This window comes from Nyctereutes procyonoides, unplaced genomic scaffold (assembly GCF_905146905.1).
Source record: "Nyctereutes procyonoides isolate TBG_1078 unplaced genomic scaffold, NYPRO_anot_genome, whole genome shotgun sequence".
NCBI lineage: Eukaryota > Metazoa > Chordata > Mammalia > Carnivora > Canidae > Nyctereutes > Nyctereutes procyonoides.
In genome coordinates, this window is record NW_026575046.1 from 64,610,793 (window position 1) to 64,637,623 (window position 26,831).

The 26,831-nt window shown below is 40.3% G+C and overlaps 1 protein-coding gene across 2 annotated transcripts; it reads right to left on the minus strand.

Annotated features, from left to right (window-relative positions):
• Positions 1 to 233: 233 nt before the first annotated feature.
• On the minus strand, positions 234 to 26,094 carry OIT3 (oncoprotein induced transcript 3). 2 transcript variants are annotated; one of them, XM_055324812.1, is made up of 9 exons: positions 25,987 to 26,094; positions 21,428 to 21,802; positions 20,180 to 20,287; positions 15,530 to 15,652; positions 11,317 to 11,439; positions 9,439 to 9,599; positions 7,374 to 7,789; positions 2,800 to 2,899; positions 234 to 1,207 (listed from the first exon to the last, which is right to left on the minus strand). In XM_055324812.1, the coding sequence occupies exons 1-9, from the start codon at positions 26,045 to 26,047 to the stop codon at positions 1,034 to 1,036; spliced, it is 1,641 nt and encodes a 546-aa protein (XP_055180787.1). In that variant the 5' UTR covers positions 26,048 to 26,094; the 3' UTR covers positions 234 to 1,033. The 2 variants fall into 2 exon arrangements, with proteins under 2 accessions (XP_055180787.1, XP_055180788.1); XM_055324813.1 differs by lacking the exon at positions 234 to 1,207 and adding an exon at positions 1,228 to 1,689.
• Between the last annotated feature and the right edge of the window lie 737 nt (positions 26,095 to 26,831).

The following is a 26,831-nucleotide window of genomic DNA, read 5'->3' on the forward strand; positions in this document are numbered from 1 at the left end:
ATAATATTTATTTCAATAAAATGTATTAAGCATCTACCTATGTAATAGAGTATGGTATAATTTTACACCTTTTTCTATTGCTTCATTAGTCTGAGGGCATAGGATGCCAAATAACAGGGCATACGGTACCAAATTTTAACTTTGTCTATAGTTCAGTCATTGAACAACTTAAGCATGTTAATAAATTTTTTTTAAAAAGATTTATTTATTTATTTTAGAGAGGGGTGGGGAGGAGGGATAGGATAAGGGAGGGAGAATCTTAAGCAGACTCCATGCTGAACAAAGCCCAAGGCAGGGCTTGATCTCACAACCCTGAGATCACAACCTGAGCCAAAACCAAGAGTCAGATACATAACCGACTGTGCCACTGAGGCACCTTGGACGTTAATAAGTTTATTAATATTTATTAATTGAATATATTTCACTTAATATAAAAATATCAAAAGAAAACGTCGTGCAAGAGGAAAATCAAATAGTAATTTTTAGTACACACATATTGATAAACTTCCGAATCCCCTAAAACTATTCTGTGTTTGAATTGAAATTTCAGAGCGGGATGGGGGGAGAAAAAGGGGATAAAAAAGAAAAAGAAAAAAAATTTCAGAGCATAATTATTATTTACATATTTAAGGAATCATTGGATATTTAAGTCATAATTTTCAAGCAACTATTTAATTTACTTTAAGTTTGTAGTTTGAAATATCATACCCAACTCTTGATTTTAGTGGTCCCACTGCATCCTATACTAGGTGTTTTATTGTAGGAAAGAAATGTGGAAAGTGGGGTGAACTGCTACTCTTTGGCATCAGGAGGATGAAGCCCCATGTGGGTCAGGGCATCAGTAGTGAAGTGACCTCTCCTGACCCAGGGGCCAGACTCAGAATGAGTCAGTTCTGAGAGTCGGTCTAAACCCACAGTGTGAGGTTTAAAGAAGTGCCATGTTCTAGGGTGTTGACTGATGTTCTCAGAGGCCATGGGGAGAAGCTCCACAGAGGTGGGCAGCCCAAAGCCAGGAGTTGGGTGTTGGGTGCTCTTAGTCCTCCCAGTCGATGCTGATGGGGCCACCTGTCAGCATCTGGCTCTGTGGACCAGCTGCGTCCTCTCTGTCCACTGCCTCACGACGCATTCTCCGGTGGCAGCCCTGGGCACAGCGGGAATGCTCATCCAGCCGGCCACAAACGAGGACCTGGCAGTGCAGAAACACTTCCTGGAAAGACCATAATTATAATTAATAAATATAGTGACAACAGCTGCCCCTTTCTGGAAGCCAGATGCTGTACCAGATGTTTCATATATAATATCTCATTTCATCTAAACAACAAACCCTTTGAGGTAGATGTTGGCATCCCAATTTTATAGATGAGGAAACCGAGACCTAGTTTAGAGAACTTGCCCAGATTCACACCATTCATCAGGTGGGCACACACACTGAGTCACGTGGTGATCTAAACCCCCACACGCACAGCTCCTGCCTTCGCGCAGGGACAGACCTTCGAGAAGGGAACACCTAATAACGTTAACATCCTCATTCTTCACTTCAAGGTCTAGGAAAAACATCGGTGCTCACACGCTTCAGTGTCAAATAACAAGTCCTTTGTCCAAGCTTCTTCCTATAAGTTACCTCCCAAAGCATGCTGCCTACTTGATGAGGCCATCATGGTTAGCAGCTGTCCTGGAACAGTGATGTAACTGGAAAGGACATGAATTCACTTAAATGCAGCGTGGAAAAGATTGTTGGCTCTTAAACTTCCTTTGGTTTAAATGTTTCAACAGCTCTACTGAAAAAACAAAACAGTCTCCACCTTAACATACTATCTACAGCCTCTTATAACCTCTGTTGTATGTATACTTTTAAAAAAAAGTAGCATATTCAACATGCATGTAAACTGTTATGATAAATGATTTTTCATTATCTTCTTTTTCTATATTTTTCATTTGAATAACTGCTTAATATTGCACTAATTGATATATGGTAGCCCTGTTTGGGGTTTTTTTCTCATTCTCCATGTAACAATTCTCTATAACATCCAACAAATCTTGTTTCTCTTCTTTTGCTTGTTTTTGAGAAATTGTCAGAATTAGAATTTTTAGATAAAAGAATATGATGATTTTATGGCTGTTACTGCATATTATCAGATAACTTTCCAGAAACTATACCCATTTATACTGCCACTGTATACTTCCCCCTATAACTCTGCAAAAGCACTGTGATTTATAATTTTTATCAATTTAATATGCATAAAATAGTGTCTTATAATTATTTTGACATTTTAAGTACTGTTTTCACTGGACAATTCACTCTTTGCCTATTCTGTGAATTTTCTGCCCATATCCTTTGCCATATGACTACCACACAGGTTTTTACAACCATACCTACCCACAACAATTTAAAATTATGATCCTATGTCTGGGTGGCTCAGTCTGTTAGGTGTCTGATTCCCGATCTCAGCCCAGATCTTGATCTCAGGGTTGTGGGTTTGAAACCCACATTGGGCATAGAAATGACTTATAAAATAAAAGTTTTATAAAACATAAAAGAAAATCAAATTATGACCCTATATTATTTTCTTTGAAAAAACAATGATTTTATTGTAAGGGAGGCAGATAACTGTGTTAATACCTTCATGAAGGTAGGTATTAAGCTTCTAGATGGCCAGTTCTACAATGTTTTTCATAGGGGGTAACACAGATCCCTACTGTGGGCTCACAGAGAATGTCAACAAATTGGCAAACCAAGAAAGGACGCTCAGGTCTGGGGGTAGGGGTGGGGGTGTTACAAGGTAAAGGTGTTCAGCTCACCTTGTGGTCTTTGCCCACAAACTTGAAGACAGGGACCTGGAAGTGCTTTGCTAGGTGGTCCCGTGATGTGTACTGCTTCACTGAGTCATCTGAAACACAGCTGAAAGCAGGACAGGAAAGCACATAAGGACTTGATCGTTTCAACAGAGGTGGAAAAACAATCCAGACCAATGTGTTTGGCCCAAAGAAAGGCTAACTGGGTGGAGGAAGTTGGGCTGCATTCAAGCTTTTCGAGAATGAAGGAAAAATGAAATTCCCTCCCTGCAAAGGCATCTTCAGGTACAGCCCTGCTCATTAATACTGCCTTTCCCGTCTCTCATTCTCTGTACCCACAAGCTGGGCACAAGGATCTTGATATGCCAATGCATTGAAGCATTAGCAACAGCAACCACATTTATTTCAAAGATAGCTTTTGAAATGAAGACATCTTTGAAAGGCTGCATTTTCATTTGTAACATATTGCAGGAATCCTGTGTTCACATACTTGATTATGGGGTTGAGAAGGCTTTACTTAATTAGATTTCATAAATATTTATTGGACACCTAATATACACTAACCCCCGAAGGAGGCTTAAAGGTGAGCAAATCCCAATTTGTGCATCACAGAACTGCATAAAGATTTAAGTTCCAGAAGGAATAACTGGTTTTATTGGGAAAGTTCAGTTGCCTGCAAATTGCTCTACTTCTTCTTTCCCCAGATTTAATGCTAAGTTGTAGTTTGATAGGGTTTTGAGGTTTTAATTTCAGGTCTACTGCTAACAGTGACTCATAGGCTCACCTCAGGGTTAGCTGGGAAAAAGAAGTGTTATTGATTCTCGATTTTGAGACCAAGGTTTAGTATTTGATGAACATTTTCTCCTTACAGGCTAGGGATTACACTTGTGTCAACTTTCCCATTCTGAATTTTGAAAGAACAATTTCCACCCCCTGAATGTATTTTCCTTTTTCTGGATACCTAATAGCTCTTGTTTACCAGGCCAGGAAAAAAAACGTAGGGATCAGAAATAAAAGTCTATGAAACTGGATCCTTGCTCCACATGTTTACAGACCACTTTCTAGTTCATTGCTAAGTGCTATTTCAGTGCAGTTGAAAAATCCAATAAAGTTGTTTAAAAATAAGGCATTGTTATTTATATTACCCCTAGTACCATATTCCCCTGAACTGAATAGGATCTAAATATATAACACGGTTTCTGTTATTTCTTGTATTTATGTACTCATTTTCATTTTCCTGAGGTAAAGTTAATTTATATCATCTTTTGATTATGTTCTATAATAAATACCTATCACATATCTAGTCTGTGCAACACACTCTGGCTGGGAGCTGCAGAGGATATAAAGATGAATAATATGGTTTGTGATGTCAAGGAGTTTATAGTCTGGACAAAAATAGTAACATGATATTAAAATGGCTCTTTTTATCTAAGTGCCTCACCATTTCCAATTTATTTATACCCCAAAATACCATTGTTTTTCTTTAAAAGAAAAAATGAGGAAGAAAGAGTTGTTTCAGGGTGATATATATTACAGAATGGAACCCAGGACAAATTCTGGCTCTTGAGTTGGTGTTTGCTTTGATTAGACAAGGCTGGTTCATCACCTCCAAGCTCCTGTGAAAGTAGTGATGGTATAGGATAATCCAAAATAATCAATCACCCAAAAGTTGTCCAGTAATTCACTTTGGCATTCAATACATTTCTTTGTCTGGAGGTTAACTTTCTAATTCTACTTTGCTTCCGCCTGTATTGTGACTTTGTATTTTCAGAGCACGTGCCAGCCGCGAATGAGCTGTGTTAAATATCAGGGGGAAACGGCCTGATTTAAATGTAAGCCGAGGACAATGAATAATCAAACAATTTATAAATGTAAGCACACTGCATTATGTTTATTTTAGGGTTCTGGACTTGCCTCAAATGATTATTATGATAAATGTTCATTCAATAGTTCATCTGGCAACTATTCAATGGTTCTTAGTATAGACCAGACATTGAGAAGGAAGGGAAATTTCTAGCTCAGGGTGGAAGGAATCAAAGAAGGCTTCATGGAGGAAAGAAGTCTTGATGAATCTGGAAGGAACAGTGAGACTTAAGCTGGAAGAAAAGAGGAAGAAGAGGGCACCTGGGTGGCTCAGCGGTTGAGCATCTGCCTTTGGCCCAGGGCATGATCCTGGGGTCCTGGGATCAAGTTCTGCACCGGGCTCCCTGCTGGGAGCCTGTTTCTCCCTCTGCCTATGTCTCTGCCTCTCTCTGTGTCTCTCATGGATAAATAAATCTTAAAAAAAAAAAAAAAGGGAAAGAAGATTTCAGGCAGAGGAAATAGCAGGTGGGATGAGGAGGGTGTAAAAGACAATAGAGTTTGTAAGAACAATAGAGTAGTTCCCTTTGCTGGGAGCAGAAACTGGAGAGGGCAGAGGGCAGAGGGTGAGGTGAGGTAAGGTGAGTCAGGCTCAGAGTTGGATTTTATCTTGAGGAATTGTCTCACAGACACCCTTCTGGTACTATCCATAATTGTGCTAGGGATGGGACTATTTGCCTGTTTACTAAATAGACCTCTGCTGCTGCGTTTTTGAGTTCTTGCCTCTGGCTTTTATGCATTTTAATTTCTCCTGCAGCTCTTTTTGTTTTTGTTTTTGTTGCTTTTCCATATGTGCTAAGGGCTACAAAATTAAATAGTACAGCTTCTCAGAACTGTCTAAAATAGAAAGTATATAGTCCTTAACTGAGCATCTGAATAACAAATACAGAAATAAACTTTACAAGCTCTACTGAGATTGTAGATTACATGTTTTTCCAGTGGGTTATGATTATACATTTACTTTTCCAAAAAGTAAATACAGGAGTAGGAGAAGACTCTTGGAATGAAAGAAATGTTCCCTATCTTGATTGTAGTGATGGCTTCATGAATGTATACACCAGAACTTACCAAACTGTACACTTTCGATGTGTATGCTCATTTGTATGAGAATGGTACTCCAATAAAGCTGTAAAAAGAAAAAAAAAAGAACCCGAATCTATTCCCCCCCCTTAAAGGAGATCCATTCCTTAAAAAAAAAGAAATAAAACATGATACTTCTACTATTCATTTTAAAACCTTGTAGAGGTAACTGTAAGATGGCAAGAAATCCAAAGAACTATAGACCCTTGTGAGACCTATTATTGGCCATCCAAAGAAGAGTGAGAAATTTTCCGTCTTCAGAAAACAAGCTAAGGAGGCTATAGAAATCTGAGGCTAGAAGTATTCCTGCTGGTAAACAGTGAAATTTACCAACCAAAGGAAATCAAGACTCATTAAATGTTTTCAGCAGGGATTTGAGTACATATATATTTTTTTTCTAATTTTTAAAATTTATTTTCCTTTTGACTGGTGACCCAGGGACTCTGAGAGCTGAGATTTGAGATTTGGGATCTAGGGGGCTATTGGGAGGCTGTTTTAGTTGTAAGGTGAAAGGTTAAGGCCTGGAATTAAGATGATAAGAGTAGAACAGAGAGAAAAAGTTTGGGGTACTGCAACTTCTACAAAAGCCTCTTAGTTGAACCCAATGTACTTCAAGGTTGAACATCACTGGGCAAGAGATTGACAGCAGCAGGTGGAGGATGCTTGTGGTGAGAGATCCAGTAGATAAAAACTAAATAGACCTTTCAGAGTCTATCAGGCCAATTCGCAAAGGGCATGACCCACGTGGTGCTCTTGTCAGACCATTTCCCTTTCATTGAGCTGCAGGTCCTGACCCTACCTGAGCTACGTCCCATCTGACATTGAGAACAAGGAAGAAATTGATAAGATTCTCTCATGAGTTTGGGGTTTGAGTGTAATTTTCCTGGGAATATAAGCAATGGGTGTGACAACTGCTAGGCTTCCAATGGTCCTGTGGGATGCACAGTTCTCAATCCAGGGATCCTTAGGAAATAAGGAAATCTCCTTCATATAAAACAAGAAATCAAAAAAAAAAAAACAAAAACAAAAAACAAAACAAGAAATCAAAACCCAAATTTCACTTGACCTTTCTTCTAAAACCTTTCAAATATTTCCTCTTTCTCCCTCACTAAAAGAGGCATCTACATCTGCTGCTTCCACTTCCTCATCCCCTTGCACTTATCAGCCTTCCACCATGCTCAGTATTCATGCTCTACCCTCTTTCTGAACAGGTTAGTCAGTCCTATGTTTCAAATAGAACAGGGATGACTCTGGTTCCCTTACCTCTAGCCCTCCTGGGTCTGATACACATTCCCAACTTCCACTGAACTTCTCTTCCCATGTATGCTGTAGGCCTTTCCAATTCAATACTATTATACAGAATTATCATATTCAATATTTCACCTCGAATCTGCTCTTCTGCTTAGAGCCTTCCATCCAGGTTAATGGCATCTAGTTGGTCATCCATGCCAGACCCCTTGGAGTCATTCTTGACCCCCGCTCCCTCACCAGTTTTTACCTCCAACGTCAATAAATGGTTTCTGAGCCAATTAGGAGCTCACAAAAGTGTCCTGTTGTTTTAGGAAATGACCAAGTATGCTTGTGTGCTCAGAAGTCGGATGTGAACTGGGGATAATAAATCATGTAAGCAGCATAATTACCCATCCTGGATGAGGTAGTACTTCAGGATCTCATCGATCTTGGAGGTGGGGGTGGCAAAGCAGCTCTCCACCAGGCTCTCTAAGCCATTCACGTGCACCACAGGCTCAATGCCAAAGTAGAGGGAGTCTCGAAGCTTGAGGGTGGGCAAAGCTTCCCGGTAAGGCTCCTCAAACTCATTGTCCTTGAAGATCTCCAGAGTGAATGGGAAGATTCCATGACTTCGGCCCATGATTTCCAATGGGGCATTTCGAAGGTTGGGAACATATCCTTCGGAAATGGTGTACAGGCGTGGAAACTCGCAGGTCACCGGGATCAGCAGTTTGCTGGTTCGGATAATAATATCCCCGCTGCTCCCTGGGGTCTGCTTGGGTAGGCCTGTCACGAGGTTGCTTGCCACAATCTTGTCATTTACCACCTGAGCCAGGCCAGGGACAGCAGAAGAAAAAGATTTTATGTCTATTTCTGTAGAGTTCCCCCCCACCCCCCCAACCTACCTTCCCACCCCAGCCCCCACCCCACTCCACTCTTGACTGTCACATTCTCCAAACTTCTATTTACATCAAAACTATTAGAGATTTGGTTGCTGAGGCCTGAAGCCTTAAAAAAAAAATCTCCTCTCTTTTTAGCAAGATTTTCTGACCGTTCAGAGTTTTATATACTACTTCATGGTCAACCCACACATTCCTTTGGAGTATCACTCATTAAACCTGAACTATGCAGAATCAGCAAATTCAAAGCTCTGGTATTTTAGGAAAGAATGGCTTCTTCACATCATTTTTTTTCTGGAATCCTAGACCTGCTGATCAGGCTGCAGCCTGACCTTGTACTGAACTCATCCACAGGCAAAGCTTCGGCTGCCACATTTAGGCAAATGACTTTCAGCTCTTTATCTCCAGCTTTGTCTGCTCCCCCAGGTGCCAGCAATTCCAATCTACCTTTGGGTATTTCCACATGATTATCCTCAGATACTACAAACACAATTTGCCTGAAGTGGGACCCCCTTCTCCTGAGATACCACCTCCATGTCTCTCCCCAAGTCTAATTATCTCTCTGATTTTCTCTTCATCAGATTCAATAAATAAATATTGTTGTAACCAAATGGTCGCAAGAACCTCTGCCCTGATCTCCTGGATCCAGGTCTCCCCCGCTTTCTTTTCTATCATCTCACACACTTCTGATTTCATCACAACAGTACCAGAAACCTCACTCTATGGAACAAAGCCCAAACGACTCACCCTTGCACACAAGGCAGAGCTCTGGAAGCATGGTCATCCCCACCCCCCACCCCCAACTTATCCAGTTTCCCTTTCCAAAGTGGATTCCTTGCCAGTCAGTCTGCCCCGCCCGTTCACTCGGCCCTAAATAGTCCCATCTCTGAGGCCGGCTCACTTGTTTCCCCTATGAAATGCCCTCTCTTTTCCTCTCTGTATAAGCCACACACAGGCTTCCGCCCCAGGTCAAGTCCTCCTTGTCATGACTGCTCCAGTGTTTGTCCTTTCCCAGACTGGGACAGCACCTGTCACCTGTACCCCTGTTTCTTATTTCTCGTGTGTGTTGTCATCTCAATACTACTGCTTGTGTCCCCCAAAGTTAGGAATCTTACTTCATGTATCCCTTAGACTCCAGCGCACATTCTTGGATGAGGGAAGCACAAACCTCTTCCCTCTACCTCAAGTTCAACACTTGAGCTCTTTGTTACCTTGTAAACGAACCTTCATCTATATCAGTTGCTTTCTTTCAAGTAAAATAATTGGTCAGAGGAGATGCAACCAGCCTGCCAGTCCTGGTGCTGATGCGCTCAGGAAAATGTCTGCTCATATTGGGGAGATAGGACTATCGAAGAACAGAAAGAGCAGAATTCTTACCTCCCTTGCTCACGGTGCCAGGACCACGGTAGAAGCTCAATAATACATGTGTTAAACGAATGGCAAATGGTTTTTTGAGCTCCATCCTTTCATGCAGAAATATTTCATCTATGACAAGTCACACTGCAGACCTTTGTCCACTACCTCCCAAATAACTGGCTTTTGGTCATTCCCCAAGAGTCCTCCAGGAAGAACCTACATCAACCACTGTGCCACACGTCTTGAGGGAGAAGAGGATGTTGACATGGGTGCCATTGGACACTCCTCGGCAGGAGGTGTTGGTCAGGAAGAGCTCCAGACCACCAACCAGGTCCCTGGGGATGCTCACTTCAATGGTATTCGACTTGCACAGCACGGGGACTGCAGCGGAAAGGGGGTACTGTCAGAATTGGGAAATCTGAATGGGAAGAAGGATAAGGAAGGCTTCTAGGAGAAATAATTTTACCCTCACACAACTTGAGCTTTTTGTTCTATCCTCAAGGAAATCTATGAGGCTCAAAACAAGCTGGTGAATAAAACCAGGACTCCTAACTCCCCGGGTTGTGGTCAAATAATTGCTCCTCAAATACATTGATTCCCCACTGAGGAAATATTGCATTCAAGTTTCGATTCAACATTTATTTCAAAATATGGGTAGCATGGTTCCATGAACTGAACCACCTAAAGGATTTACTTTTAGCACAAAAACAATTTATTGTCAATACAGAAAAAATACTGCTTTGATATAGGCTTAAATTACATAACAGTACTGCTTTGACTTTACCATTAATTATGTCTCATAAAACAGAGGTAATAAAAACAACGTTAGTGCACTTGGGGAAGAGTTCCAAATTGTCCTTGCATTGTTCAGTAAACCATAAATGCTGACTATAAATTCCACTTGAACTTAATATGAAAAGGATTGCTTTTCTTTAGCATTCCTGTGTTCACTTTCCCGGCTCTACAAATACCCTAAAAGGAATATTTATGGGTACTGTCAAAAAATATGTGAGGATATATCATAACAATGACAGTATAAAGAAATCAGAGGTAGATGCTCATTAAATATTTGCTAGATGAATAAGTTAAGATTCTGGACATAAATTACTAGATTTCCAGAAAATAGTTCTCAGAGGGTTGTTGATGCTCATATTGTAATTGTAGGTAGAAGAATCAGTTTCCTAAGACTTTCAACTTAGTTTCACCACCCAAGTATCTGTTGGAAAAGAGATGAACTGCATCAATGTCTAAGGCTTCAAAATGAACTACCAGTTGTACTACTAATAATAGAAATTAGAGAAAAAAATCACAAGTGAAAAGCAAAGGAAACTGTACAATCCAGCAATCTCATTTCTGGGTATATATCCAAAAAGAATTGAAAGTAGTTATCTCAAATAGATACCTGCACACACCTGTTCATAGCAACATTATTCACAATATCTTAGCCACAGAAGTAACTCAAGTGCCTGTCAATGGATGAGTGGCTAAATAAAAGGTGGTATATACACACAGTGGAATATTATTTAGCCTTATGAAGGAAGGAAATCCTGTCATACACTACAACATGGATGAACCTGGTGGATGTTATGCTAAGTGAAGTAAATCAATCACAAAAAGACAAACACTATATGATCTCACTTACATGAGGTGTCTAAAGTAGTAGACTTCATAGAAATAGAAAATAGATAGTGGTTGCCAACCATGGTGGGGGGTCGAGGGAGAAGGAATGGAGAATTGTTGTTTCATGGGTATAGAGTTTCAGTTTTGCAAGAAAAAAAAATTCTGGAAATCTGTTGCATAACAATGTGAACATATGTAACACTACTAAACTATACATTTAGAATTGGTTTAGATGGTCAGTTTTTTGTTGTATGCTTTTTTAAACCACAATATCTTTAAAAAGTGAAGGAAAATTAACTTTTTGGTAATATTTTCTTAGAGAGCTTCTCTTTTGAATGACCCCAGAGTAAAGCTATAGGGATACACACTGCTGAAAAAGCTGATATTCTAAAAGATGAGAATTTTAACACACTTGAGTGAGGACGGCAGGGAGATTCATGTGGAGGGGGAACAGAGGTTGAGCCCATCCATGTACTACCTTGGCATGTGTGGTTATCCTCAGACAGCACCAAGCCCCGGGGACATTCACACTGATAGCCCTTCTCAGACACCAGGCACAGGTGGCTGCAACCACCGTTGTTACTGTGACATCCTTCAATGTCTGCAATAAAACCAAAAGAAAAGGGAATGATCCTGCAGGCCTCTTCCCTGAGAATTCTGGTTCTTGGGATAGCACTTGGTATCAGGGAATACACCTGACTCATCACAGTGTCACTGGGGCCTAACTCAGTCACTGAGTCATGTAGGGAAGCCCACAAAAAAATGTTTATTCAATGTGATAGCTGCAAAGAGCAACCTTACAACATCCAAAGCTCTAACCTCTTCATCTGGTCATTTTGTAGAATGTCCTTCAATCTGTATTTGTCTGTTTTTCTCATGGTTACACTACAGTTTTGGAGAGGAAGACCCAAAAGTCATTTCTTAACTGCTGTAACATTTAATGTACCCATTTTGAAATTTTATAGAATATTACAGATATAAAGGAGACTGACAAAACATAAATTCAACTAGGCTAGCTAGATGGATTATTTAGTTATTGCCAGTTGGTCGGATTGCCTGGGATATATGTTTTGGGCTGACAGCACACTATAAAAATGAGGCCTGGATAACATACTAAGAGGGTCTACTCCATCAAGCTCTTTGTTATATTCCTCTTTCAAGGCAGTTTTTAAGTTTCCTTTTAAAAAGTTTTGCATTTTTTGAGGGCGCCTAGGTGTCTCAGTCAGTTAAGCATCCAACTCTTGATCTTAGCTCAGGTCATGATCTCAGGGTCATGAGTTCAAGCTCCACCAAAAAAAAAAAAAAGTAAAAAGTCTTGTATTTTCAAAAAGCATACTCAACAAGTGGACAAGAAAAAAGGATTCAACTGAAAACTAAAGAGACTACCATATGATTTCATAGTTAGTAGAGAAAAATTAATGACCTTTGTGGGCTCTAGAATTACCTTCTAGGTCAGGAGTCATCAAACTCTGGCCTGCTACACGCCCTTGGAAGTTTAACTGGCACACAGCCACATCCATTCATTCACCTATTGTCTATGAGGGCTTTCTCACTACATGGTAGACTTGAACAGTTGCAACAGATTCCATTTGATCTGCACAGCCTAAAATGCCTACTATTTGGCCTACACAGAAAAAGTTTGCTGCCCCTGTTCTAGGGGTAAGATAAATAAAGGGGATGCTTTTAAATCATCTCAGCTGCTTAAGGAAAGATTTGAACTGATTTCCAGTTATAATTATAGTTCTCAATAATTCTCAGTTCAAAAATAGTAAAAAAAATTAGTTCTTTGGAACATCAATAAATTAACTGGGGATGAATCAATTTTGGTGAAACATATACAGAGTGTAAATTTACAGTGAATTAATCCTTGCAAAACTTAAGAAAGATTAGGCTATGACCTGTTTATAAATCTGGATACTTAAAAATGATAAAAGTACTGCTATGGGTTTTTAAAAGCTGAAAACAATATATAACAACGTAGATGACAGCATAAAAATATACTATAAAATGTTAAAATCAACATTAATGGGAATTTTTTTTCCTAAAAATGATCTTCCTGGGGCAACTGCGTGGCTCAGTCTGTTGAACATCTGACTCTTGGTTTTGGCTTCGGTTGTGATCTCAGGGTCATGAAATCGAGCACTACGTAGGGCTCCACACTCAGTGGGGAGTCTGTTTGGGATTCTCTCCTTCTCCCTTTATCCCTCCTCCTGCTCACATATATGCTCTCTCTCTAAAAAAATAAATAAATATTAAAATGAGTACATAAAAATAATCTTCTTTAAGTCATTTAATTTCTCTGTGTCTCAATTTCATATTTCATATTTCAATCTTTGTAAAAGGAAGGAGTTGGAGTCAATGTTCACTTAGGATATTTCCAAGCCTAAAACTGCAAAGCACAAAAATTGAAATTCTAGGTTGGCTTACAGGACTTAAGTCTTGCATGAAGGTATTCCAAAATGTTTGGATAGATCTGGCAAGTGGGATTGTGGGTCACTTTAGTTATCTTTCATTTACTCCTCCATTATTTTCTTCTATGAACATAACTTTCATAATGAGACAAAATAATACAAATTACTTAAAATTAAAAGAGCCACTTTTTAAAAAAAGATATAATTATTTTACAGACTAACCAAAGATTAGTTGGTTAGTCTGTAAAAACAATTATGTTTGAACTGTCAATAAAACTTAAGGTTTTAAGGGACACCAGGATGGCTCAGTCGGTTGAGAGTCTGACTCTTGATTTTGGCTCAGGTCATGATCTCAAGGTTATGAGATGGACCCCTGCATGGGGCTCCTCACTAAGTGGGGAGTCTGTGAGATTCTCTTTCCCTCTGCCCCTTCCCCCTCTCCCACTGTGCTGTTCTCTCTCTAAAATAAATAAATAAATCTTTAAAAAATAATTTAAGGGTTTCAAATATAAAACTTAATGCTAAAGTATAACTTATGTACAAATTTTATCCTCTGTGAAAACACTTTTCAATTGTGACTGTTAGGTTTTAAAATTATATGAGGATTAACAGTAATACTTCCAATAAAAAGCTCATGAATAATTACAAATGTTCCTCATGGAGCATTTTAATATTCAAATATGCAAAGATTATTACATAAAATAATTAAGATTTAAGGAAGATTCAGGACATTACCTGTATTCGATAAAATTTAAAGTACACCTAGTGTTGTTATAAGGGACAGTAATTTAATATTCTGGCTAATGGTCCTTAGTGAATAATGCAAACTTGGTTGCATAGAATAAATTGTGGGAACTAGTCATAATTTTTCCTTTTGGGGTAGTATTTTATTATATTGACTATAACTCGAATAAAGTGAATGCTTATAAGCAGTATTATACCACAAATTCAATTAGTCTCAGGGGCAAATCATATGTCCTCTGAAATAATAATAATTAAGCCATTTATCTCTTTATATAATCTGCAAAAAGGTTTTTTTTTCTTTTGATCCCTCAACTCCCAACATCATGAGATTCAGACTTAATTAAGTAGAAATGATGACATTTTAGTTTTGATAATTTGCAAGGGCATATGTGCCTTACAGAAGGGACATTTTCTAAATTTCATATTGTTGTAACAAATTTCAGGTATTTGACATATGTTACAAATTATTTTTATTACTTAATCATATAATATGTACATAGCATTCCTGCTATCAAAAATAGATAACGTGGGGTCCCAGTTGAACGCGTGACTCTTGGTTTTGGTTCAGGTTGTGATCTAAGGGTTGTGGGATTGAGCCCCCTATGGGGTTCCACACCCAATGCCAGAGTCTGCTTGAGATTCTCTTCATACTTCCACACCCCCACCTCACTCATGTTCTGTCTCTCTCAAATAAATACATAAATAAATAAATACAAACTTCAAGAATAAAAGATAATGTTACTTATTTCCCTCAAAGTGTATTAATCTCCAATAAATGCAAAGCACAGAGGGAGTAAAAAAGGCTTCATGTGAACTAGTTTTCCAAACTTTCAAGATGGTAAGACTCACCTAATGGAACTTGGTAAAAACACAAATTGTAAGGCCCATCTCGCCCCACTAAACCAAGCTTCCAGGAGAGAAGCCTGGGAAGAGCCAGGTGTGAAAGCATCTGGGTGATTCTTCTAAGCAGGAATGTTTGAGAAACCAATTTTGCTACCACCTCTATTTCTTGCTACTTCAGGTATGCTCCGGGATCTGCAGCAGAGGTGTCACCTAGAAGTTATTTAGAAATGCACTCTCTCCCTGACCCCAGACCTTCTGACCCCAGCATCTGCATTTTAAAAAGATCCCAGGTGATTTACAGATATATTAATGTTTGAGAAACACATAATATCCTATTTTTATTTCCCAAATCAAAACAGATCAAGAGTCTGTAGAGCCTGTGACTGTTTATCCTGGGACTGTGAGTTCGAGCAGCATGTTAAGGGTAGAGATTACTTTTTTTTGTTTTAGGTGGCTTTCTGCCTCTTGCAAAATGCAACAACTCCTTCCTGTTAAATCTTGAAGATAAAATCAACACTGAATTCTGCTTGCAACATTACCGTCCTCAACATTGGTGAACCCCTTTTGTCATTTTTTTACACAGCCCAACCTTGACTCTTTTCTAACATTGGACATTTCATGAACATCAATCAAAGAATAAGTCAATGGCTTAGTTCGAGCTCTTGATCTGAATCCCTTCTTGGCCATTCTCACCTTCACATGTCTTGCCATCATTTCTTAGCACACGGCCAACCCCACACTCACAGCGATACGAATTTTTCAGGTTTACACAAATCTCACTGCAGCCACCATTGTTTTGCTCACATTCATTTTCATCTGTAGAAGAGAAACCACACCATTTACATACTGCTGAGCAACACAATCTTTTCCCAAGCCCCTTAGCAGAATCTTCACATTTTCAGAGCCTGTTGATACAACTCCTTTGCTATAATCCTTATAATTACTTCCATCAACTTGATCTCCTCAACCAAGTTATTTGTCCATCTGCCCTCTGCTGGAGTACAAGGCACTTAGATGTTTGCCAATTAATTCCCTTCTAAGAGCAAAACTGAAGGGAAATGATGTTTCTTTTGTTACCTGGATTCACCTTTTCTTTTCTTTTCTCTCTTTTTTTTTTTTTTGTATTGGTGACTATCATTTACTCCAGTGAGTTCCTGAAAACTTGCTAAATAAATATATTCTTATAAATCAGATTGTGTTTTAAATACATCAAAGGCATTTACATCACAGAAGTAAATAGCTGATAAAATTTTGTGTGAGGCAGTCTTCTGTTACAACATGAACAACTACCCTTGAAGTCTATTTTAAATATGGGAATATTCTTACACTGTACTTAAGCAAGGATTGTTAACCTTTTAAGAATCTAATGAAGGATATGGACTCTTGGTATAAGAAAATGCATAGCTGGGAACAAATGTCGATCCTCTTCTTTCTATAAGGAAAGGGAAGCTTGGGAACTAAATGTATCATGGCTCGGGGTTGGGGTTTGAGGGTTGGGATTTAAACACCCACGGGGTGACAGAAGGCATGGCCTTGGGCCCAGAGGAAGTGATGAGCTGCAATTGAAACCTTACTTAAAACCAGGACCCCAGAAAAAATATCCCCACAATGAATGGAGGAGTAGAACTTTGCCCCAAGGCCCATGGACACAGTAAGCAAGCTCTCTCTGAGGCTCTAGGGAAGAGAAAACCCTTCATGAACAACAGGAACCCCAAGTCAGGCCTTGCCACAGGTGAAGTATGAACTTACCTTAAAGCTGAGAAATTGGTATAAAATTGGGTCTGGACCAGGGCACCTGGGTGGCTCAGTGGTTAGGCATCTGCCTTTGGCTCAGGGCGTGATCCCAGGGTCCTGGGATCGAGTCCTGCATTGGGCTCCCTGTGGGGAGCCTACTTCTCCCTCTGCCTGTGTCTCTGCCTCTATCTCTGTATCTCTCATGAATAAATAAACAAACAAATAAATTTTAAAAATCTTTTAAAAAACTTGGCCTGGACCGATGAAGCTTCTGTGATACCTGATAGAAGCATCTGAAAAACTGCTCTGTAGTCAAACTTCCACAAACCAGGTGGTCAGAGCAGCTCCACAGAAACACAATTACAACAGAAGGTGGTTTGCCACAAAACACTACACAGGAGGAAATGATCCACTGTGAGAATGACTCAGCAAGATTACAAATGGGAGGCTTTGAGCTGGAGATAACAGAATAATCCAGAAAAATCCATGTTGCAAGGATTTTAAAAATCACTAAACAGATGGAAGAAAGGATAGTAACCAAGATAAAGGAGTGTGCAAAAAGACAAGGCAATGAGATGAGCCCTGGGTGTTATACTATATGTTGGCAAATTGAATTTAAATAAAATGAAAAGAAAAGAAAAGAAAAGAAATAAAATAAAATAAAATAAAATAAAAGACAAGGAGGAATTGAAACCAAACAAACATAGAACTTGTAGAAATGAGAAATGTAGTGGTTAAGAGTAGACTCTTCATTGGAGCCACTACTGCCTGGAAAGCGGTTGCAGCTCTCCCAGATGTGGCCACACTCTGTTCCAAGCTTGGACAATTTACCTTGAGACCGATTTTTTTTTTTTTTTAATGTGAGAGAGTGATACCCTTCTACTGACTTAAGCTGTTGTTACTTGGGAATTTATTATCATTTACAGCCTTAGATACTCTGTGTCCCAGCAATTCAACTTTCATGGGTATGCTCTAGAGAAAATCTCACACGTGGAGAATCATTTTAATGTAAATTTTAAGAACATAAAAACAACACTCTGTATTGTTAGGGTACGTACAAAAATGATAAAAGCATAAAAACAGGCACCAGAAGAATACACACTGACTTCACAATAGTGATTACCCCTGGAGGATGAAATAGGAAAATGAAAAAGGAGATGGAGTGAGATGGCTTTATTTATATTTGTAAAATTTTATTAGAAAGAAAAAGGAAAAAAATGAACTATAGTTAAATCAGGGTACATGATTTATATCATTTTATCATCCTGGCCAGAAATCCTGTAGTATTATTTTCCTTTACTCTTCTCTCTGCCTGAAAAAAATTTATATAATTTAAAATAAAGAATTAAAATTGTTACTTTAAAAAATAAATAAAGGAAAACTGACATAATGCACATTAACACAAAACTTTGCCTTTGATTTTAGGGAATTCATGACCCCCCTGAAATAGACAGACCTTAGGTAGGAACTGGGGGTTTTCCCCTATGCACTGCTGGGCAACAATGTTAAAGATAAATTGTTAAGCAAGAGATGTGTAGGATATGCAACCTTTGGCATAAGAAAAGGGCAGTAAATAAACATATATATTTGCATTTTTTTATATCTGCCTGAAGAAACCCAGGGAGCACACATAAGAAAATAATATAAGAGGGGCGCCTGGGTGGCTCAGCCTGTTAAGCGTCTGCCTTCAGCTCAGGTCATGATCCCCAGGTCCTGCGATGGAGCCCCACATTGGGCTCCCTGCTCAGCGTACAGCCTGCTTCTCCCGCTGCCTGCTGCTCCCCTGCTTGTGCTCTCTCTCTCTCTCTGTCAAACAAATAAATAAAATCTTTAGAAAAAATATAATAAAAGAGTTTACCTGAGATGGGGTTGGAGAACAGAGAAATACCACAAATGGAGGAGAGAGAGCTAGACATTTCATTGGATACCTTTCATGCTGTTTAATTTGGGACCCAGTAAAGCTGAGGGGCACCTGGGTGGTGGGATCAAGCCCCATGTAGGGCTCCACACTCGTGGAGATTCTCTCCCTCTGCCCCTCCCCCATTGGCGTGTATGCTTTCTTTCAAATAAATAAATAAATAAATAAATAAAATATTTAAAAAACAAACAAATAAAAAAAATCCCAAAAGCTGAATGATGAAACAAAGCCTGCCTTAAAATGACATCAAATATTTGCCAAGCACACTGTGTATGTGTGTGTGTGCATGAGAGAGACAAAGACAGAGACAGAGAGAGACAGAGACAGAGAGAGAAAGACAGAGTGAAGGAGGGCAGGAGGGTGGAAGAAGGGAGGTTGGGGAAGATTACAGGAACCATCCTCTCCTGTATCCCAAACCTTAGCATTAAATGACACAAAGTCCATCACATAAGAGCCCTAACAGTTGGTATGGGGGGCATAAACATGCTCCATAGGATGGTCCACGGGGTTCATTAAGGAGGTTGAAGAATAAAAGCTTTTCTAAAATAAGAATCTTTTTAATATACCTTTCAACCTAATCTCCATTCCATTCTGACCAGTTACTATTCCTCTTGAGGAGGTGGGTATCAGCCAGTCCTCCCTTTCTCTCTGAGTGTGTTTTAAATCTATTTGAATCTGAATACAAAAGGTTTCATAATGGGAAAAGATATGATCTTCATTCTTGGGTTTTTCAACTCTATTTTCTTCCAATTACAGACAACAACACATTTACAAGGAGACAACTTTAGATTTCCTAGAAAATATTCTGACTCCCCTTTCTTGCTACTCAGAGAAACCGTAATCATTTCAGTGAAGCCATAGAACTATGTCCTTAGATAATTCTAGACCAAAGCCACCCAACAGAAATACAAAGCAAGCCACATAAGTAATTTAATATTTTCTAGTAGTCACATTAAAAAATTCTAATAATACATTTAATTCAGTACATCTAAAATATTTCATCTCAATATAAAATCATTATTAAAATTATAGAGATATTTTTCATTCTTTTTTGAATGAATCAAGTGTATATTTTATACTTATAGCACATCTCAATTTGGATGCTAATTTTGATTGGAAATACTTGATCAGTATTTAGTCATAAAATTTACAGTTGGTTACTCAAGTTGTCCCAAACATTTTTAATTTTCCAACAACTGAGTCAAGCATCCGTTTTTATATTAAAATTAGGTAAAATTACAGGGCACCTGGCTGGCTCAGTGGTTAAGCATCTGCCTTTGGCTCAGGGCGTGATGACCACATCAGGCTCCGAGCCTGCTTCTCCCTCTGCCTATGTCTCTGCCTCTTTCTGCGTGTCTCTCATAAATAAATAAATAAATAAATAAATAAATAAATAAATAAATAAATAAATAAATAAATTTTTAAAAATTAGGTAAAATAAATTTTTTTTTCAGTCACACATCAAGAGCTCCACAGCCACACACAGCTAGGGTTTGCTGTACTAGACTGTGCAATTCTAGACTGTTCCTACACACAATATAAATTTAGTTCAGTCATGAACTAAAAAGGCAAACCCCATTGTAAGTGTTTAGAGACACAGACTAGATAAACGACAGAGCTCTGACTCGGGAAGTTTTGAGTTTGTCCTTTTGATCTAATGGTCTGTTTCCACGTCAAGATGAGTTTCTTACCGAGGCATGTCTGCCTGTCGGGGCCTAGCACAGTTCCCGGAGAGCACGTGCACTCACTGGTGTCCACACAGCTGCCATGGCAGTCTTCATCACAGATGTCATAAAAATCTGTGGAAGGATGAAGCCAACTTTTCATGAGGGGCGAGGACCAGAGGGCACTTTCATTCGTGAGGGAGCCTCACGAGTTCAGTCATGAAGTCTGAGTTCTTGGACAACATCAAGAGAGTTCTCATTGTTCAGGGTCTATGTAACCCAATGGAAAGAGAGAGTGCCGGGACATCTGTCATTCAGATCAATGATTCCCAACTTGAGATCCATGGGTGATAGAGTTTCTGCAAATTTAAAACCTCACCAAACGTGAGCTGGAGATTAAATAAATGTTATGCCCCACTCTTCTATGTACCATGTTTTCTTTAATGCCTATAGATTTTGGTGGGATTAATAACACAAAAATTCATTTTAAAATATTACTGAGGGGATCCCTGGGTGGCGCAGCGGTTTGGCGCCTGCCTTTGGCCCAGGGCGCGATCCTGGAGACCCGGGATCGAATCCCACATCGGGCTCCCGGTGCATGGAGCCTGCTTCTCCATCTGCCTATGTCTCTGCCTCTCTCTCCTTCTCTCTCTGTGACTGTCATAAATAAATAAAAAATAAATAAGGGATCCCTGGGTGGCGCAGTGGTTTAGCGCATGCCTTTGGCCCAGGGCGCGATCCTGGAGACCCGGGATCTAATCCCACATCGGGCTCCCGGTGCATGGAGCCTGCTTCTCCCTCTGCCTATGTCTCTGCCTCTCTCTCTCTCTCTCTGTGTGATTATCATAAATAAATAAAAAATAAATAAATAAATAAATAAAAATAAAATAAAATATTACTGATCTCAAACTCGCGTTTCTCATTACATATCATTTTTAAAAATCAATGGATACTACGCATGACGGTACCCTATGGGTGTCTGATACATATTTTAAGAAAGGGTCCTCCATATTCAAAAAGGTTGGAAATCCATTATCTAGATAACCCAAGTCAATATCCCATTTTCTAATGTTTTGTTTGAACAGAACAAAGACAAAATAAAATAGAACTGATCAGAGTCACAGCTCCTTTCCCTCTCACAATCTGAAGTTATCTGGGGCCCTAAATCAATGTTATTCAGACTGTGAAATACTATCCTGAATTTCATAGCGCATTTTTCTGATGCGCTCTATGGCCCTAACAGGGGAGGAAAAAGAGCACAGAGAAGGTACTCACGACCACAGTAGACATGAAAACAGACACTCGGCTTGGTCAGACGATACACATAGTAGCCTCCCGGGCAAGCCTTGACCTCCACTGTGGTGTTCCAGAGGCAGCAGTTCCCATTGAAGCTTGCACAGGCCTGGCGTTGCACAATGCCATCACCTTCAAGAGGGTGGCTGCCATTGAGCCAGACAGGTGCATGGGTTCCACAGTGATTTTCCGGTATGCAGAAGGTGGGCATGGCATCCCCCGCCATGCCTGTGAAGCGGTACCACTCCCCATCCACATGGTTGTCACATAGAGGAGAACCTTGAGACTCATCCAACTGATGGTCAGTGTTCCTCCATGGCTCATTCAAACTGATGTAAGCAGAACAAGGATCTAGGGCTGGGAATGAAAAGGTACCTTGTGATGTCTCAAACTACAATGGCAGGAGCCTGCTGAGTCCACCTTCTTGGTCTTACATTTTAGCTGTTTTTTTTTTTTTTTGAAGAAAGAAATAATCTAAAATCCCCCTCAAATTGACTGAAACATGTTTTATAAATGCCTTTTACAAAATTATTTCAAATCTGTTTAAGGGTTAGTGTTACTGTTGGACTAAACTTTTTATCCAGAGTAATCATTTGATAGAATGATAGCTGATCAGACCAAGGGAGGTTAGGATTATAGTCTCACTGAACTTGGTAGCGCTCAGAAAATATTCTGAATATTGTGTTCACCTGGAGACTATATTACACGAAAGTATGGACAAACCTGGTGTCCAGAGAAAAGTGACCAGACTTGTAAGGGAGTCTAAAAATTACTAACCGGGGAAGAACCTGAGAACTATAGTTTAGAGGAAAAAAAGACTGAAGAGCATGCACCAGTTCTCACAAATCTAGGTTCTCTGTTACAAAAGCAAGAACAGACCATTGGGGGAGCACATTTTAGTTCAGCTGTGGTATAACGGAGAGACTGTATCACAGTGTTGTAAGCTCTTCATCTTTGGAAATTCTCAAAAAGTGTTTAGATGGTCATTTGTATGCAAGACTATAGATGAAATTTTGCACTATTGGAAAGTTTGTCTTGTTAATAAGGTGTATAGCTCATTCCACTGAAAAGGAAAATGCCTCTGGCAGATGTCTGCTATTTCGAAATATACAGCATATTGGCAAATTATTACCAAAGTTATTCTCTAAGTGAATGTCGGTACATTTGCCATCAGCTTATTGAAAATATGAACTTTGTGTATAAACAATCAGCCATGGCATCACTATCTATAAGAGAGCCTAATTTCTCAAGCTTGCATTTTTAATGCGTAAAATCACATGGATCTTATCAAAAAAATTTTAATGACTAAAGACACCAGTATCCCCAATATTCTCAGTTTCCCTCAATTTCAGGGAAACATTGAATTAATATGGGCGGTTTGTCCTTATGAAGACTCTATAAAGCCAAGAAATTCTGGAAAGGAACCCTAGCCAGAGAGTATTATCCTTTGTAACGCACATGAGGCTGACTTGCCTGACACTGTAGGCAGGGAATTCACATTAAGGCCGATACATTTTATAGGCAGAAAATACAGTTTTAGTAGATACTGCACAATAATTAAATGTGGATGGGCCATGATCATAAAATTTAAGTTGTCTAGAAAATATTTTGGATTTTCCCAGTCTACGTTTCAAACTCCAGTTCACTCTCTAAATTCAATCACGTGTAGAGGAGGGTGTAGCCTGGTGCTAATGGTCCCGAAGAGAATATGACCGTTTGGGACAGGAAATAAGTGGGCTATGGCATTTTCTGGAAATAACACACTTGCAGAGTTGCACATGGCAGGAGACACTCTCTCTCTTTTACAATGTCCCTGAGAGAGGTGCCTGGGCAGCTCAGTGGTTGAGCGTCTGGCTTCAGCTCAGGTGGTGATCCCGGGGTCCTGAGATCGAGTCCCGCATCAGTGTCCCACAGGGAGCCTGCTTCTCCCTCTGCCTACCTCTCTGAGTCTCATGAATGAATAAATAAAATCTTAAAAAAAAATGTCCCTGAGATATCCCAGCTGTGCCCTAGACCATATCTGATATCACTTGAGGGCAGGAAATGTCTTCAAAGAGACTGTCTCTCCTCTCAGACAGGAAAAATTCTCTCATCTGTCCTCCCAGCTGCAGTTCTCTTCAGAAGCCAGGTTTCCAGGGCAATTTTGCAGGTGATTATAAATTCATAGAAATATTTGGTTGATCTCCTTGGCTCTAATTTTACAAGAAATGGTTAGGTACTCAACTCTTAATGGCTTTTGCAGAAATCCCTAAAACTCCCTCAATAACTATTTCATGACTTATAAAGTCTTTCCTTAAATTTAACTGTCATTTCTTGTGCTCGCTGTTAAAAGTTCACTTCCTCTCATTGAAGGGGGGCTGATGGCACAAATAGGTGACAGGACGTCACCGACTATCTTCTGTAAAATAAATATGTTTTTATGTCATCCACGCAATATTTTCTAACATTAAATAACCGGTCCGTCTGAATAACCCCTTCAGGCCTCTCATACCCGGGCAGGCTCGCCTCAGGGTCTAGGTGCGGAGCCTGGAAGCCGGGACTGGGCGCCCCGCGCGCTCCCTAACTGGGCGGTCCTCCCGGAGGCGCCAGCCCCGCCCTGCTGTCGGGCCCGCCTGGGGGCTGCTCGGCCTTGACCGGGTCCCCCAGGGGCGCCGCTGTGTCCCCCAAGGGCCCGTCGGTGTGCGCGTCCCCAGGGCCGTTGGTGTGTGTGTCCCCCAGGGGCGTCGGTGTGTGTCCCCCCAGGGGTGTCGGTGTGTGTCTCCCAGGGGCATCGGTGTGCGTTCCCCAGGGGTGTCGGTGTGTGTCCCCCAGGGGCGTCGGTGTGTGTCCCCCCAGGGGCATCGGTGTGTGTTCCCCAGGGGTGTCGGTGTGTGTCCCTAGGGCCGTCGGTGTGTGTGTCTCCCAGGGGCGTCGGTGTGTGTCCCCCAGGGGCGTCGGTGTGTGCCCCCCAGGGGCGTCGGTGTGTGTCCCCCAGGGACATCGGTGTGTGTCCCCCAGGGCCGTCGGTGTGTCCCCCAAGGGCCCCGGTGTGTGTCCCCCAGGACCGGCCCCTCGCAGCCAAGTGCGGAGCCAAGTGCGGAGGGACCCTGCCCCTCTGGCCCAGCCCAGCAGGTGGAGGCGACTCGGCCCCTCCAGCTGGGTCCTGAAGCTCCGGGTGCCCTTCCTTCCCTCTCCCTCCGTCCCCCTCTCCCCCTTTGCTTTCTGCTCCCTCCCCTCCTCTCCCTCCCTTTCTCTCCTTTTCTCTCACTTACCCTCTCCTCCCAGGGAAGGCCCCCTCCCTGCTCCCCAGCGCCCAGAGTTTCTCTTTATCTCACTTTTGGCGTTGAGTCAAACATCCTAGAAGGGCTACAAAAAAATTAATAAAATAAAAAAGGTCTGGGAGGGAGATCTATGATGGGAACAAGAGGTACTAGAGGAAGAGTAAGCAATTAAAAATAAGAAGAAAGGGCAGTGGAAGTTGAAGGGTGGTGGGTGGCAGCCTTTGCTTAGGCAAGTCTTGTCTAGTTATTGGCAGCAGATACAGCGTGATTAAACTTAGTTCAAGACTTTTCCTAATAGACTTTTTTTTTATGTTTTAGATTTAGGACATACTTGAGAAAATAGTACAAAGAGTTTCCATATACTTGGTGCCCAGTTTCCCCTGTTATGAAACACTATACACTGGGGTGGTATCTTTTCCACAATTAATGATCCACTAGAGATACATTATTATTAACTCAAGTCCATAGTTTAGATTTCCTTTTTTTTCTTGCCTGTGTCTTTATTCCAGGATCCCATCCAGGAAACCATATTACCCTAATTTTCACATCTTCTAGGGTCTCAAAGCCCATTTTAAATAGGTATCCTTAAAGGTGCTAGAGCAAGACCTGAGTTACCCTGGAGAAATAAATTGGGGTCAATTAAACAGAGAAACGCCAAAGTGCCAAAAAGCATGGCTCTGTCCATCTCAACCTTCTCTCACTTCCAATTAGAACTTAAATTCTACTGGAAAAAGGAGAAATGTGTTAGTAACTGCAATTGAAACTTTGTTTTGCCTTGTTGGCCACTTTTGTGCCAAGCTCAAAAAGGGAAAGAGTTTAAGATTCTATGCAAAAGTCATATTTTTCAGATGTCCAGACCGAGAAGTTTGATTTATCCAGATCTGTGCCTTTCATGGGGATAGAGCTTTCATTCAGTGCTTTGTATTCATTAAAGAATAAAAACTCTATCCTCAGCTCTAAAGATTATATTTCTGCTTTCAAAATTGGAATTATACAAGTGCCTATAATATAAAAAAAGTTGTAATTCTTTTTACATGTACTCCAAGAAATATTTAGCTAGTGGAAAGCTGTTGGATATGGCAGGTCCATGGAAATTCTGGATGCCCAGGCAAGAGGCTAATCGGAACATGAAACAGAAATTCTATGAAAATATATCTATTGTAGGTTATCATAGATTTTTACACTATTCTAGAACCGGTATTTAAGATACTGGAACCTAACTCTTAATCTGGACATAATAGAAAATTCCTACAACAAAAAGTTCGTTGTGTCAAGACTCACCCATTGGTGATACAGGTGTGATTGTGATGAAGAGGCAGGTGAGAAGCAGGAACTGAAGCATCCTTCTGGACAAGCCACCAGAACAGACTGGAAATCCTCTTAATTCCAGTTGTCCTTTGTCCCTTTCTTTTTCAAGCACTTAAAAAAAAAAAAAAAAGAGGCCACTAGGCTCTTCTGAAAAAAGACTTTACAGTACTGGCCGGTGCTTTATCAGAGGAAGAGGATGAATGGGATAAGGTGTCCATTGCTCTGGCCTTGACCCCAGATAGAAACACTGCTTTACACTGTCAACAGGGTTACTGATATTTTTCTTTAGGGGGGAAAGAACCCATCACAATCCCTCATCCTCCTATTGTTTTCTCCCAAGAATTCCCTGCAACAAGGCCTCCAGTATCTCATCCAGAAGGGAACTCTAAATGGGGGATGTCCCCTCATGTCAAAACCTTGTTTTGTGACTTCTAGGAATTAATTTCATGATGTAGCCCTACCATTGCTTACGAATGGGATAAAGCCAAATTGTTGCAACTGGTCATTAGGAAATGTCTTGGTCAGATGGTAAAGGAGTTTACAATAGCATACAAAAAAGTAGTAGTAGGGAAAGGTATGGAATGGGGGGGACGACATTGTCTTGAAGCAAGCTCCTAAGTGTGTTCCGTTATGGTCTTTGGTCTCAAAACTTCCTAAAGAAACAAGGTTTAAGTTGTGTTTTTACCAATTCAAACAGCAATATCTCATGTTTTCAGAGTGCCTGCCTTCCCCAAATTTAAAATGGTTTAGTATTATTTTACTAATTCTCACATTAAGATTGAGGTAGAGGCTTTGAATTAGGAACGACTCATTAAATT

Bases quoted from the DNA above. Each gene is read 5' to 3' on its own strand.
- OIT3 (XM_055324812.1), bottom strand. From the start codon at position 26,047: ATGCTTCAGTTCCTGCTTCTCACCTGCCTCTTCATCACAATCACACCT. The intron at 21,803-25,986 runs GTGAGTCTTGAC...TTTCATTCCCAG, and splicing joins CACACCTGTATCACCAATGG to CCCTAGATCCTTGTTCTGCT. The intron at 9,600-11,316 runs GTAGTACATGGA...TTTCCGCTGCAG, and splicing joins GGATAACCACACATGCCAAG to TCCCCGTGCTGTGCAAGTCG.